At 43.0% G+C, this 16,491-nt stretch overlaps 1 protein-coding gene across 1 annotated transcript; it reads right to left on the reverse strand.

Annotated features, from left to right (window-relative positions):
- Positions 1-13,830: 13,830 nt before the first annotated feature.
- On the reverse strand, positions 13,831-15,912 carry LOC103710371 (uncharacterized). Its single transcript, XM_008796061.6, has 3 exons — positions 15,471-15,912; positions 14,867-14,952; positions 13,831-14,673 (listed from the first exon to the last, which is right to left on the reverse strand). The coding sequence occupies exons 1-3, from the start codon at positions 15,660-15,662 to the stop codon at positions 14,019-14,021; spliced, it is 933 nt and encodes a 310-aa protein (XP_008794283.4). The 5' UTR covers positions 15,663-15,912; the 3' UTR covers positions 13,831-14,018.
- Positions 15,913-16,491: the final 579 nt, after the last annotated feature.

Consider the following 16,491-nt stretch of genomic DNA (forward strand, 5'->3'; position numbering starts at 1 on the left):
CTGTTTAAGAGGGGATAGACCACATGCCTAGATGTTCTCCCAATATCCCAGAGTTTTTGTGGTTATCAGGATTTTGGAGTCCATATTAGTTTAGCATTGCGTACAGAACTTTCTAATCAACAGAAGTGATTTAGGTGCTCTTTGGTTGTCAGGTTTCGCTGAAATGAATTTATATTGAACTTAATCTAAAACCTATGATGCAAAAAAAAAAAAAAAATGGCAGGTCATAAAATCTGAAAGCTGAGATTTCTCAAAAAGACATCTCGCGCTGTTTCCATAAAATTTGTTCGCAACAAAATGGGAATTTATGGCTCTCTGTTTGAACTTCCGAATTGTTTGTTGACACGGATAAAGTAAAGGGACGGTTTCCTTCTGCTTCTACTTTGCTTGCTTGCATGAAGGCTTAGAGTCCTTTTTGCTAGGTCCAAAAGCTTTCATCACGAGATTATAAATCTTTCTATTTTCTTTTTTTATTAGAAGGAGCTTGTACATGTTTGGTAGTACCACTTGTTCATAGTATGCATTCCGAGCGAATCATCCTTGGGAAGGAGTTCAGTCTAGAGAATTTCTAGCATTTCCATTTCATTTTATATATATAAAGTTTATTTATTTTTTATTTTTTTAGAGAATAGGGCGAAAGCGATAGACACAAGAACTGAAATAGACTAAAAGATCCCTTCTCTCTAGGGAGAATTCTCTTCAACCGGCATTGAAAAAGGCTAGCTAGCTATATAGGCTTTCTTGAGGTTCTTCTGCGGTGTGGTAAGAGTAGATTTTTTTATTTGTGGCATTATCTCAACTACCTCCCGTACAGTCTCAACAGGTATGCTTGAAAAGATATGTTGGTGGTCCTTTTCATTCGACAGTAAGTGTGGTCAGAAAGCCCGGCTCGGGCAAATATAAGGATGTCCTGCCTCTCTCTAAAACCGAAAAGAAGTAAAGATTAGTAGTGTGGATCCTAGCACCTTGAGCTTTGAAGACACTATCGAGACACCACCTTCAAGGAGGAGGAGTAGAATTAAAAGGAGGAGGTGGCAGCCAAAGCTGCAAATCTAAGTTAAGAGCTACAAAGCTAAGGATAAGCAAGATAAAACAAGGTAAACAAAGGTAAATGCACAGATAAGTAAAGATAAATGAAATGATAGGTGCTTTATTGGTCAAAAAATTATTTATTTTGAATTACATTATAGTATTTATACAATATATCTTGAAGGTTCTTTTTATTTTACAACTCAAGCTGTCAAAGTGGAGAATGTAGAAGGCAGATGTAACAGATAATGAAGAATATCAATGAAAAAATTTATAGAAGCATGCTCATCTTCTCCTTCTTCTTCTTCCAAAGAGTTTGGTTTTAAGGTGAAGAAATAAAGGGTTTTGTTTTTCCTGTGGGTTGCATATGTAACTTGCCAATTTGCTGTAAATTTTGAAAATTACTAAGTTAATGTAAATGTAGAGGAGCATTCTAGAAAAATCAATTTACAGATGTAGGGGTAGCAATTTATGATAAGTAAAGATAAATGAAACGATATGTATTTGATTGGCCAAAAGGTCCTTTCTTTTGAATTACATTCTAGTATTTATACAATATAATCCTAAACGGTTTGATAACCGTCTACTTCTAGTGTTGATACCTATCCATGCCTGATCTCCACTTCTAGCGTTACCCACTCTTCATGTTCTAACAACTATCACATTCTATACTGTATCACAATCGCTCTGCTAGACTAATAGGTAAATATCGATAGTCATCACCTGATCAGTCTCGAGCCCATCATGGTAGGTCCTCGCTCGGTCTATATTTTCACTAGGTATTCTGCTTACCTTGGCCGATGCTTCTTCCATTCGGCCTATCAGACTTCATGTATCGAGCTATTCTTGTACCATTCAATTTGTTCCTTAGATGAAAATCAAGATGTCAAAGCTTCGACCTTTAAATTATCAGCTCACTCGACATTGGTTCGAGAGCGTTTCAACATTGCTTTGTCTTAGTATTATCATGTGGTCATATACATGTTCATTTTCAGATGTCACCATTTGTTAGGATGTGGTATAAATAATAGTCAGAATGGATGAAGTGTGCGAGGCTTGTCTTTTTTTGGTCAGATGCTTTCACTGTTTTTCTGATTTGGCATGTTGAATTGATTTACCACCGGGATATTACTTACTGAATCTAAGCATGGCACACCAATATGTACAGAATTGATATGCTTAATTGGACACATTCCTATTGGCCCTCAAATTCCTTGTTTATTGATGATGTACTATATCTAAAACAGCTGCTACCCATCTAATTTAGGAATTAAAAATAAGAAGTCACTAAATTTGAAAGGTATGGTAGAGATTTGTCTACATCAGATATTATCCGACCATATCCATTTTTATATCCTCAGCCACGTGCTTTCGTATATGTTTAGAGTTTATTATACTTATTGAAAGTTTATTTATATTATAAAATAAAATTATTTAAAATATATTGTGGTATTTCATATTTTAATAATAAAAATTTTCATAAAAAATCTAATTATTTTTTATTTGTTAAAAATAAAAAAATAACTTTATTTTATTCTTTATGATATTTCTAAAAAAATTATTTAAAATCTTTAAAAATATCAATAATTTCAACATATTCCTATATTTGGGCTTAACTTCTATCGTACAAATTCTTTAAAATTTAGATACTTCTTGATTCATTACAATAAAGAGTTACAGCGCGAGCTTAGTCACAATTCAGAGCACACAACAGTGATTGTAACAGGTTCAGTGCACATACAGGATGATTGAAGCTAGAACCAGGGTCTAGGTGAGAATCTTTTGGAATTTTGTGGATCGAATTCTAGGGTTTGGCTATGCTTACATTGTGGCATTCATGCTTGGTCTAGCACAGTGCCTAGCATTACAAATGTTATTGTAATATCCACATAATGTGCAGGAAGAATTGGACTTTCATTGCAGCAAACAAAAGTTCAAGTTACTTGGCTTGGTTATCACAAATACTTGGTCATTAGTCAACAAAAACCCCATACAACAACAACCCAAAATAACATTTTGTTTCCTACAATCACCCACCAACTAGAAGCTATGGTCTCAGTGCCAGGATAGCCAGGATGCTACCACACACCAGGTAATGCACTCTCCTACAGCCTTATATCCTCTGAGTTCACTCTCAGAGCTTTCTATTTTTCTGGATGAGCTTGTTGATTACTTTTATTTTCAATGTGTGGTGGTGGACGATTGTGTCATGACATATTGTTGTAGCTTCTATCAGCCTGCTGCAAAAAATTATTGATAAAAAAACTAGGATTTCAGGTAAACAGAAAGGGATTAACATACCTCAAACAGAGAGCACCCAGAAAAATTTAAAATCTCGTCCACCACTTGGCATTGCAAAAACTTAGCTACTGAACATTGATCCACTTTTGGACAGTGTTGAAATAAAAGAAAGAGAGAAGAGAATTGTATTTCTGCCTGTCTATTATAATATATAGTAGCAGCCTTTATATAGAACTAGGAGGCTGACAAAGTTTGGTAAGGCCGACTAAGTTTGGCACAATCAATCATAAATCAATCAAAGTGAAATTTGATAAAGCCAACTAAGTTTGACACAATCAATCACAAATCAATCAAGCTCCTAATCAATCATATGATTTTAACAAACAGAATTTCCAATGGTGGTTTGGAGATCAAGCAGAACCGACAATTGTTTTCCTTCAGCATTGTTTGCATATGAGCAAATCCATTTCTTAAAACTTTTGATCTGAGATCATGCCAAATGATCTAAAATTATGACTCAATACTGTCCAAACTCCGAAACAGAATAGATAGAAGGCCTAAGGGATGTCAAGAATGGTTCAAACTTGGTCCAGAGCTAGCTCATCCAGTCAAATAGTTGAACCAAGCCTAACTATCATTGTGGTTTCCACAAGCAATCACTTTCCATTTGCATTATTAGAACACTACTCTGCCACTAGCTGAGCTTGTCAACGTCGCTAGTGTGGATCAGATTCCAACTATTATTGGACAATTCCAATGCTTCCAGATTGCGTGAATTTACATGTATTAACTAGTAGTTAAAAAATGTTATTCTTATCCTCCTATTCTTCCCCACCTTTATCCTCAAATAAATAACCTTAGTAAAGTAAGAACTGAACTAACTGCAGCATTATTTATTCCCTCTTCCTTCCTTTTTTTTTTTTATTTGTCTTGCAGAATAAGCGAGACAATAAAGCTCCTGAAGAGAAATTAAAAGGAAAACAATAAAAAGAAGGGCTGAGAGAGGATGCCCCAAGTAGGAATAGAAAATGTTATTCTTATCCTCCTTCCTTTGTGATCAAAAATTGATCGATCAATCAATCTGAGATTTCTTTTTTTTTGCACTCCGCCCTCGGTGCTGCAGGCATGGACGCCAAACCTCTTGATACAGTCGAAAGAAAACAAAAGAAATTTAACAAGGAATTAATAATGATCCAGATCGATCACGATGCCTCCACCTCCTTCAGCAATGGAATACTGTCATATAAGAGATCCACTGGTACTTTTATTAGGTACAAGTATAGAAATTAGAGCAAATTTATTTTATTTAGGAATTAGAGTTTTTTTTTATTTGGATTCAGGACTAGAATTTTATGAGGATATTAATATTTTATTTCAATATAGAGTCTTACTAGAATTTTGGATCTATATAAAAATACAATTATATAATGAGAACATAAATTTTCATTGTTGAAATTTGATAATATTATGTTGCCTCAACCTCTCCTCCTCCTTCTTTCTCTCTTTTATTCGCCTCTCTCTTCTTCTTCTTTTTCCCTCTCCTCCTCTACCTTTTGTCCTGCATCATCTAGTTTTTAGGGCTTCGATTTATACTGGAGCCGGCGAGTCTATGAGGCTCCCTGATGAGAGTCAAGTACGGAGACCTGGTGGATCCGGTAGTGTTCCGAGTGGGTCGGAGGAGTTTCTTTTTATGGAGGGAGATATGCTCCCACACTCCCTTGGTGATTCCGAAGATTAGATGGGAGATTGGCGACGGGCGGACTGTGGATAGTTTGGGGGATTGCTGGCTGACTGATATACCACTGAGCAGGTGGCCCACCTACGTTGACCCTGGCGAGCTGGAGGGGTGTAGAGTCCATGACTTGCTGCCCTTGGTGAGCAAGCCTGTGAGGTGGACCTCGTACGGCGGATTTTTGGGGGGCATTGGCAGAACGAGTGTTGGCGGTACCGATCCTAGTAGGCGAGGCGGAGGATAGGAGGGTGTGAGACAGGACTTGCAGAACGGAGGTGTGGACCTAGGATCTCCTTGAGCTGGTCAGGAGGGTTACAGCGCGACAGATTGAGGGGAGGTGGATCTGGAGGATGCGCATCCACCCTCGAGTGGCCCTGTTTGACTGGAAGGTGGCGTGAGGATGTCTGCCTACCAGGGAATGCTAGTACGGCAGGGGGTGGACATCTCTCCGAGTAGCTGGGCCTGTTAGGAGGTGGAGGAGACTATCCACCATGTCCTTTTCGGCTGTCAGTGGGCTGCTTTGATCTGGGAGTGTGTTCTGACCTTTGCAGGATTGCACCAGGGATGGACATCGACAGAGGACTTTCTGACTTTGCTGGCTGAGTCCTCTCGGAGATCTGGACTTATGGAGCAGGGGATTCAGGCTGCCTATCTAGCTTACCACTGTTGGCTAGATATGAATGCTCGAGTTTTTGAGGATCGAGGTGCGCACCCGAAAGTGGTGGTGGACAGGGTCCTAGTCCATACGGCAAAGGTCCACTAAGTCTTCTCGAAGATCTGGACTTATGGAGCAGGGGATTCAGGCTGCCTATCTAGCTTACCACTGTTGGCTAGATAGGAATGCTCGAGTTTTTGAGGATCGAGGTGCGCACCCGAAAGTGGTGGTGGACAGGGTCCTAGTTGATGGGGACATCAGAGCCCTTCATCCAGATGATCCTGAGCCCCCGGATTGAGTCAGACCCGTTTATTTGCATATTTATTTTATTATTTTATTTCTGGGCTTATTTGCATTCTAGGGTTTATTTGTGGTTTATTTTATTTCTGGGCTTATTTGCATTTTAGGGCTTATTTGTGGTTTATTTGTGTTATTTGTGGGTTTATTAGGATTTATTTCTGTGTAAGGGGGTTTATGCAAATTGTGTATTTGGGCCCTATATATAGGGAACTATTTTCATGATTAGGGTTTAATGAAGAATTAAAGATTTCTTTCCCCCACGTTTCCTCTTCTTCTCTTCTCCTCCCTTCTCCTTCTTCTCTTCTTCTTCCTCCTTCTCTTCCCCTCTTCTCCTTCTTCCATTTAAAACTTGGTCCGGCATCAACTTGGTATCAGAGCCTCGGCTTTGCCACTGCTGCCAAAGTCACGATCCAGCGTTCCCTTTTTTTTTTTTTCTCCCTCTTTCTCGGTGTTCACCAGGCCCTCTCTCCCCTCTGCCGGTTTTCACTAGAAAAAAAAAAAAGAATCTCTCTCTTTCTCTCTCGGTTCAAACCAGAGGAGAAAGGAAAACCCCTTTCCACCGTCAAGCCGCACCGCCTCCATCCTCCGCCTGCGCCACCGCCAGACCTCACCCGAGCTCCAGACGTCACCCGAGCTCTTGTGCAACCTGCTCGTGCCGCCGCTCTCTTCCATGACCGCCTTCGCCGACGTCCCAGTCGACGCCGCCGCCCGCCGCGCTCCGCCTCATCTTCTGCACCACCGCCGCCATCTGTCGCCAAAAGTCCGCAGCCGCCACCAGCCGGAGCTCGTGACCGGTTGCCGTCCGCGCCTGTGACCGCCTGCCCGAGGTCGGCCGCCCCCGTCGCCGCAGAGCCGCGGCCGAGATCTCCGCTCCGCCCGCAAGCGCCGCCGCGAAGAGCGGCACGCCCTCCCGAATCCGTCGGGAGGTTGAAGAAGACCGGCGTTAACGGGTAAGAGCCAAACCCATTAGCCTGTTACCCGCTAGCCCGAGTCCGGCCCCAACAAATCAAAAAAAAAAAAAAAAAAAATCGCACGTGACCTGCACGTGTTCACTTCACGGTTATCGGAGCGGGTTGCAACCGAAAACCCGTACCCGTTAATCCGAACCCGTTAAGGTTCAAAAAAAAAAAAAAAAAAAAAAACTGCTTACCTTTGTTCCTGCCGAAAGGAAACTCTGGGGGTTTCCGCCCGCACCGCCTCTCCCGTCGCCGCCGAGGCCTCCGCCGCGGCTTCCTCGCCACCGCCTACGCCGCCGCCACCCCGCCATCTCAACTGCCGATCCGCGCCGTCTGCGCACGACTCGCCGCGCCGTCACCGAAGCCGAGCTCCGCCTCCTCTTTCAAGTCGCCGCTGCTGCTGCCGCTCTATTTCTTTTTGCGCCACCTCCGCCGGGCTCCGTCTCCACCGAGCCTCGTCCGCCACCGTCGCCGAGGCCGTCTCCTTCTCGCCTGCGCCGTTGTACCCACCGCCGTGCACCACCTCCTCGGCCGCCTCCTTCTCGCGGTCGACCGCAGACGACCATCGCCGAGTCGCCGCCGCCATTGCCGAGCCGTGTCACCTCCGTCCGGACGCCGCCTACGCCGAGCGCTCCTCTGACGCATCCACCTGAGCCGTTGCCGCCCGAAGAACCTCCTGCACTGTTTCCAGCCGTCACGCCTCCGCAGCATCTTCCCGATTTCGGCCACCATCTCCGCCGTCACCTCCCTCATCTCCTCTCCCTCTCTCACTTTCCCCAAATTTCCTCCTTTCCAAAGCTCCGCCATCTTCCCCGGCCCTTCCACGCCGCCGACCACCCCTTTGTGTTCCTCCCATCCAACCCCCCCCCCCCCCCCCCCCCCCCCCCCATCTCCCGTTTAGACTACACCCGAGCCCAACACCAGAGCCCCTCTTTTCCCCCACTCCACTCCAGCTACCCCATATTCACAGGTCCACCCGCTTAGCCATTCATCAGGCCCAACAAACCCGAAGCCCAACACCACAGTAACACCCCTCCTCACGGGCTTAATTCCTTAGGGCCGCGCCAACCTCGCTGCCTTTTCATTACACGGGCCCAACTGCAGCCACAGGCCCGCAGACCTTTCAGGCTCACACTGTACAACTACTACAGGCCCACAGCAGCATCCTCTTAGTGTCCATTTCAACTCAACAGCTCGGATTCAGTAATCAGCCCCCACTGAGTGTCGGCACTGTGTCATCGTCTCCACTGCTTGGGAAGCCACGAGCAAACGATTTTGGTCGACTACTTTACGACAGGTGATAGGTTTCTACTTTTCTTGAGCTTGTTTATCTAATTATGTTCTAGTTCTCTTGCATGACAGTCCTATTTTGAAGACTTACTTTCCTGTCAAACTGCAAAACCTAGAACATCTACTTTCAAACACATCCTATTCGCTTTTTAAAATCTAGATATTAAATTAGCACACCCTAGCAACTGGACATTTCTCAACATTTTTTGATCAGATTGATTTAGGATCAGAACAACTGTACTACTTGATTGCAATCTAATTTCTTAAATTGAATAATCTTAATCCTTAATTCTGAATAACCGAAGTAAAAATCAGCAACATTTAAACTTTAAGTTATTCTTGTGACAACTTGCTGATATCTGAAATCATAATAGATTGCATTAGTAGGTTGTCGTGCATCAAATTTGATCTTGCATCATATTTATTAGGGTTTCATTAGTGACACTGTATTTCACATCATCACCCAGTGTCATCATTGCATGCCAACCTGTAGTGATATGGAGTACTATCTCAATCAACCTAAAATTCCTGTAGCTACCATGAATTCCGACATTTTGAGGTCTCTCCTAGAACAGATCGTTGCCATGCGGGCTGGATACAAGGAATTCAAACAAGAGATCCGTGAGCTCGTGCAAAATTCTAGGACCCCTAAATCGTCAACCCCTGTTACAGCCCAACCTAAAATCGGTTTGGTCGCACCACCTGTAGTCCTTCCCCACTCTCCTAGGCACCAAACCCAATACTCTAGGTGTCAACAATTCGGCCACATAGCGCCCCAATGTTCCTCTAAGACCTACCCGATTACTGAACCAGATGTTAGGAACCAAGAGGCCGAATATGTCGAAGAAGTCTATGAACCAAATATAGAAGACTATGAAGAAGACTTTGAAGACGAACCTATAGAATTAGACTTTGTCCAAAATGATTCCCAAAGGGAGACTATTGATCTAAGTACAACCAAGCCACTTCATATCACTACTGTGGAAGAGGTAGTGACAGATATTGAGAGTCAGTCACCTGAATTGGCACTTGTAGCTAAAGATACCCATGTGGAGTCCAATCTTGAACATTCCCCTATAGTAGTTTCCCTTCTAGAGGAGCTTAATGATGTAGTCCCTGATGATCTTCCGGATGCACTTTCTCCGATGCGTGATATCCAACACGCAATTGATCTAGTTCCCGGAGTATTTCTGCCCAACCTTCCACATCATAGGCTCAACCCAAATGCATATGCTAGGATTTGGGATTTAATTTTACCGACAGTTGAGTTTGCATATAATAGTTCGGTTCATAAGTCCATAGGCATAAATCCATTCGAAGTGGTGCATGATTATAAACCTAGGCAACCCATAGACCTGTTTTTCATGTCTCATCAGTATAGAGTCTTTGAGTCTGCACAATCAATTGCTTCACATCCACATTCATTGCATCAAGAAATCAGCAATTGTAGTCATTTTAATAACTTAAAATATAAATTTATTGCTGATTTACATAGACGTTATAAAGAGTTAAGTGAAAAAGATTACATCATGATAAGAATTAGGCTTGAACGATTTTCTTCAGATACGTTTAAGAAATTGCAAACTTGTAGTGCAGAACCGTTCAAAATCTTAAAGAAAATCAGTTCGAATGCATATGTTGTGGATCTTCCTGATGACTATGAGATTAGTGCGACATTTAATATTGAAGATTTGGTCCCATACAAAAAGATAATATTCATGCCTTCTGACCCCTTTATTGATATACCTGCCCATGTTGGACACCCTGACCAATTACCTGCTGTTGAGCCACCACTTTCCAAAGTTCATGCACGCAGAGAACAAATAGAACATATATTAGATGAGCAGGTTATTTCAACCAGGAACGGTGGTTACCAACGTTACCTTGTTCGGTGGAAAGGTCGACCAAAGTCTGATATGACGTGGATTTCCAGAGCACAGTTGCAGCGCCTTGACTCCGATCTTCTGGAGCAGTACGACAGCCGGCCAGACCTGTACTCGACGGGGTCGAGTTTTTCTCACCCGCGAGGAGTTGATGGGGACATCAGAGCCCTTCATCCAGATGATCCTGAGCCCCCGGATTGAGTCAGACCCGTTTATTTGCATATTTATTTTATTATTTTATTTCTGGGCTTATTTGCATTCTAGGGTTTATTTGTGGTTTATTTTATTTCTGGGCCTATTTGCATTTTAGGGCTTATTTGTGGTTTATTTATGTTATTTGTGGGTTTATTAGGATTTATTTCTGTGTAAGGGGGTTTATGCAAATTGTGTATTTGGGCCCTATATATAGGGAACTATTTTCATGATTAGGGTTTAATGAAGAATTAAAGATTTCTTTCCCCCACGTTTCCTCTTCTTCTCTTCTCCTCCCTTCTCCTTCTTCTCTTCTTCTTCCTCCTTCTCTTCCCCTCTTCTCCTTCTTCCATTTAAAACTTGGTCCGGCATCACTAGTCCATACGGCGAAGGTCCTTGACACTACTGCATCGATATCACTTGGGTTGGTTAGGAAAATCTGGAGCTATGATTCTGCTCTAGCAGCACCCAGGGTTATGTTTGTTTTCTAGGAGCTCCCATCCCCGGCTTGCTAAAGGTGAACTTAGACGGTAGTGTTAAGGCGGATGGCTATTGCGGCATTGGTTTTGTCATCAGGGATCAGCAGGCTAGGCTAGTAGCTGCCGAGGGTCGGCGGATCTTCGATCAGTCTGTCACTGGTGCCGAGGTCAGAGTTGCTTGGGAGGGTGTCTCCTATGCGAGACGGAGGCTGGGGGTGGATTGCATCATTCTTGAGGGGGGTTCCGCAATGGTGACTAAGGAGATTCAGAGTCCCGGGAGTGCTCTTAAGGGGATGCAGCTGCTCCACGACATGCGTCGACTACTTGACGAATGCGACGCCTTCCAGATAACTCATGTATTTAGAGAGGCCAACAGTGCGGCGGATTGGGTAGCATCACATGCGGCTCATCACTCCGGAGACTTTATATGGGAGAATCACATGTCTGTTTTATCTCCCTTGCATTGTATTTTGCTGTCTGACTCTTTGGGCTGTACTCATACCTATTGTGTGTGAGCCGCCGATTTACCCAAAAAAAAAAAAAAAAAACCAAAGATACATTTCCACTGTAGGTAATTGTCCAATAACCGGAGTAGAGGCAAGTAAAAGGACATAGAAAATAGGAAAGTATGGCCTAGCCTCTTATGGGCCTCTATACTCCCATTTTAGGTGGGCCCCACATCAGATGGTCACGGTGATAAAACAGAGCTGGACGGACGTTGCTTATGGCGAAAGCTATACAAATTATCCAGCAACATGATACTTTCGGAAATAAATTAAATTACAAAATATTAAGCATAACTAAGCTAGAGATTTTAGTCGGTTCACGCTACAATCAACAAGGATTTTCCTATTAAGCATCCTATTATGGCATTTTCCTATAAAGAATACCACCTCTTCGCATCCTAAACTTGTGCATGTTGAGGTACGAACTAACAATTGCTTAAATATAAGCTTAGGTTCGTATCGGGTCGTGTAGAATGGGCACAATTTAGCTCATAAATTCCTAAAGGCCGGTGTCCATGCAATGAGGCCACGCATCATTATCATTATTATTATTATTTATTTATTTTTTTTGCTAGAACGGACGCATCATGCTATACGAGTATGGATGCACCCAATAAAGTCGGAAAATAAAATATCACGGAGTGCCCTAGGCAGCTCTCCCTTTCGGATCTACAGAGTACCGCCCGAATGGATGGCCTCTTCTTCCGGCTGCACACTCAAATGACTCACTCCGTCTCATTTCATTGCTCGATTCGAAGAACAGCCATCAGCCATTTCCAATATATCTGAGTGTAACTTGGTATTTTGAGTGATTGGGGACTGAGGAACATGTGCACTTGATTTTGATGTAACTCATTGGACTAATAACCATGAGAAACTATTCTCATTAATATGTACTTGTTGTGCCCTGCCATCTAACACAACCAACACATGCATTCAATTTTGTTCTTACTTCTTATGCAAAAGGAAAGGAAAAGCCCCAATGCACAACAATACTTTTGGAATTGATGACCATACACCACAATCCGGTTACGACTTCTCAATGAAGAACGAGTTGGTTTATAACTACTACACCCTTTACGTGTGGAAGTTTTTATTATGAAAAAAGACACAGAATCTCAAAATCATATTTCAGAAAGAAGGTTCAACCTGCATTAAAGCTTTTCATCATCAACGAAAGCATATTATGTTCATGTTCAAACAATGACAAACCTGCCCTTCTACTTCTCAAAACATATTTTTTATTTCCCTTTCTATCATCTTCTAACTAGGATTTGTTTAAAAAAAGAGAGAGAAGAGAGTATGGTAAAGTAGATATAAAATCCAAAAAATCTCATTGGCTCATCACAAATCCTTAATCGTTATCTTAGAAAGAGCTCTAGAATCGTGCGATCCTTCCTTCTCTGAGCTATTGGCTTTGTATGGTCCACGTTCGTGAGAGCTCTTGGCCCGACCCATCCAATCTGAGATGTTGATCCAAGTCGGCTCGCAGTAACCTGGACCGAAGATGCGCCGTAATTTGGGACACCTCAGAGATAAGTATCACATCTTTTTGACATGTACTTCTTGAAAAAAATATTAAAATTTATATGCCGAAAATAGAATGGTAATGTCCAGGGCTGACATGGCAAAATCTCTTTGCTAAACCGCTTTATATCCTGAATAAAAAAATATTTTTAAATAAAAAGTCCAATCCTTCTGTAACTATAGACGTTAAAGAGAGACTCCACGACTTCCCTACTATTATAGCATGGAAATATCTTTCCAAAGAATATCTCAGAGAAATGATCTCAGATCGTCCCAAGTTTTCAATGTCCAAATTTCTTGGATTAAACAAGCGTGTCCAAATTGTCAGAAGTAGACAAAGGAAAAAAAAGGCCTGAAAGATGCCTTAGTCTGGTCCACCCCGATCCAGACACTAGCTCATCTAGTCAAAAAGTTGAGCCTAATTTAACATCAAGTGGTTTCCATATACCATCGCTATCTTCTACATTAACAATGTCACATTTACCAACATGAGGAGCCATGCTGGTTAACCAACCAGCATATCCAATTCAGGTACTAAACCTCTTCAGGAATTGCCTTGCTACCTTAAACGAAACATGGATCATACTTCTATATCCTTGCTGTATTTATTTAATATGGAGCTAGCCGTTGCATCCATGCACTTTTTTATTTTATTTTATTTTATTTGAATAAAAACAATATTTCATATAGTTCTAACGTACATACAGCCCGCCAATCAAGAGAAAGAAAATGATACAAAAAAGAAAAATATATGTACTGCACTCGTCCAGATAAACTCTCTGGAGTACCACATAACAAAAAAGATAATCCAGCTGCAAAATTCTGTTCGCCTTCTGATATACATGTGCTGCCTGAAAGGAGCCCAACTCCCTGACTAATTTATGGGTCTCACGAAGCAACGGATGACCATCCCCATACCGATCCACTCTCCGTAGAGAAGTTCCTCTCGAGGCATATACTATTTGCACCCAGGCTATTTGAACCGAGGCATTGGCTAACAGCAAGAGACTATACTTGGCCTAAGGGTAGAACAGTAGTAATTAAGATGGTAAATCTGCAAACTCTTAAAGAGGCTAATCCATTATAACAATATCTATCTTTAGAAACTAAACTATGCTTTTATTTTTTTAGGAACACTTAGATATTAAACTATCTCTAACCGAACTAAAAACAAGCTAACAGCAGCAGCAGCACCAACGACAACAACAAACATAATCAGAATTAGAGTCTACAGTAGAGACTTGAGGGAGCGAGCCTTCACGGGCTTCCTTCCTCTCTTCCTACGATTCCTGTTCTTCTCCTCATCACTGCTATCCTCTCCGTCGTCGTCGTCGTCGTCGTCGTCGTCATCTCCATGGGCCCTCCCATCATCTTCACCACCTTCCTCATCGTCACCGGCCACCACCGGAGCATCATCCTCATCGCCATACTTCGAATCTTCCTTCCCCTCATCATCATCTTCTTCTTCTTTGATAGCGGCATCACTGCCATTAACAACATCATCAGTCTTATCTCCTCTCCTCTTTCTCCGGCAAGGTCCGAACCCGGCATAGTAGTAGTAGTAGTACATGTTACCGCCGTCTCCGGTTGCATCCCCCTTCTTTTTCTGAACACTGAACTGGCCTCCGTTTGCCGGGTTGGCGACCTTACTATGGCTGTAACTGTATGATCGAAGCTGCGTGAGGTGGTACAGGCAGAGGGAGTGGGGGAGGTTCGCCGGCCTTTTGCAGCGCCATCCCTTACCGTCGCTCTTCTTACAGCTAACAGTGGCCTCAGTAGCAGTCGCAGAGCCCGTCTCGATCTCCTTCTCCTTCCTCTTCCTCCTTATCTTCTTCTTCTTCCTTTTATCCTTCTCCCCGCTCTCCTCCATCTCCTCCTCCTTTCTGTCATTATAGTAAGTAAGAACTTGCTGCTCCAAACTATTCCTCCTCCTCCTCATTATTCTTTGCGTGGGTTTGGAATTGGCGGCAGTAACTCGAATGATATAAGGGGGGAGCGAGGGAAGCGAGGAGAACGAATAGAAAGAAACAAAGAGGAGAAGAAAAAAAGAAGAGTTTTTTACATGCTTATACTTACCTTCTATTTGGAGGGATGGGTTCTTCTTCGAGCTTGATGCCATTTCCCATAATGCCCCTATCCACCCCTTGCTCCTTCTCTTCCTCCTGCCAATAAGACCAGACCCAGAATGGATTCGAGTCCCAAATGCCCGCAGAAATAGGGATGAAAAAAGAAAAGCGCCAAGAAAAAATAAAGAAAGATAAGTGATTTAAAAGGAAAAAAAAAGCCAAGTATCGCCCTTGAATCGAAGCAGCAAGCAAAGCCCTCCCCGCCCCCCATCCCTTGTGATCGATCGAGCGATCGATATCGAGGTTTCTTTATTTCCTCCCTCCCCACCCCGTCCATATGGTTGCGAACCCTAACACGCGCTGGAATCCCAAACCAACCCGATATACAACAGGCAGAGAGGAATAGAGAATTAGGAAGCTCAAATCGAGCAGCATCCATGACTTCCATGGATTCATTCGGTGCTTCTTGCGAAACCCTAACAGTGGCATGAAGCATTCCCCAAACAGAAAGAGAAATAGAGTGAAGGGAAACCTAACAGCGGCTGGGCGAGGGAGAAACGGAAAGGAAGGAAATAATTAGCAAGAAGAAGGAGGCGGATCGATCGAGATCTGACCTGGAACGCGATGATGCCACTGTCGTGGAGATTGGGTATCAAATCCCAAGGCGAGCGGTTGAGCTCGCAGAGAAGCCCCGCAGCGGCAGAAGCTTGCGAGTCCCACGATTCCGACGATGCTGACCGGACCGGCGGCGAAGCGTACGCGTTCGCCGAACCCAGAAGCTTCGAGGCGGACTTTCTAATCCTCATGCTCGTCTTAAACGAAGACGGATAGCAGCCGAGAGAGCCACGAAGAAGAGCGAGAGAAGGAAGCGGAGATCTGATGGCTTTTTTTTTTTATCTTCCTCCTGGTTTTGGTGGCGTCGAAACTCGAGTAGGGAGATCGAAATTAGGGGGAGGGAGTGGGCGAAGGAAGTTTTTTTTTTTTTTCCTCCCTCTGGAGCCTCTCCTTCTCTCCCCTTTCGCTGCTGTTTGTATGCGATTTATTAGGTTTGGGCATAAGAGTCGCAGGCGAGGCTGGGATGGGTTCGAGTAATGCCCTCAAGCGTGGTAGAAACTACTGGAATGCCCTTCCATTCCCATGTCCTTCGCGTGGAAAGCATACCGCTACTACGGTCCAAAGCAAGGTGAGACTAACAGCGGACGGGCGCAGGCTTAGTTGTTTTCAGGTGCATGGTCCATGACCTTTTTAACCTTTTTTTTTTTTCTTGCCCTTTGGGTGATTAAAGGAACTCATAACTCTAATATTTTAAAAACTCCTTCTGCTTGCTCTAATTTCTATTCTACGAATTAAGAACCATGGTTCACCACGTGATAAATAATAAAACATTTATTTCAACTTCTCTCTGAATTTAGGGTGCGTTGTTCGCGGTCAAAATAGGAATAAAAATTAGAATGATCATATTTCTCAATGCATTTAGTTCGTGACTAAGATCAAAATCGGAATCAGAATGACATTTGAATACTAGATAGGAATCAGAGTAAGAATAGGATTCCTCCTAACTAAATAACTGGAATGAAAGTCACTCATTTTCATTTCCATTCTAGAACTCTACTCCCCCTATCTAAATATGCTCTT

This window comes from Phoenix dactylifera, chromosome 6 (assembly GCF_051530095.1).
Source record: "Phoenix dactylifera cultivar Ajwa chromosome 6, Ajwa_hap1_PhDact_Kaust_v1.1, whole genome shotgun sequence".
Classification (NCBI taxonomy): domain Eukaryota; kingdom Viridiplantae; phylum Streptophyta; class Magnoliopsida; order Arecales; family Arecaceae; genus Phoenix; species Phoenix dactylifera.

Bases quoted from the DNA above. Each gene is read 5' to 3' on its own strand.
- LOC103710371 (XM_008796061.6), bottom strand. From the start codon at position 15,662: ATGAGGATTAGAAAGTCCGCCTCGAAGCTTCTGGGTTCGGCGAACGCG. The intron at 14,953-15,470 runs GTCAGATCTCGA...TCTTATTGGCAG, and splicing joins GTGGCATCATCGCGTTCCAG to GAGGAAGAGAAGGAGCAAGG. The intron at 14,674-14,866 runs GTAAGTATAAGC...CTATAATGACAG, and splicing joins CCCATCCCTCCAAATAGAAG to AAAGGAGGAGGAGATGGAGG.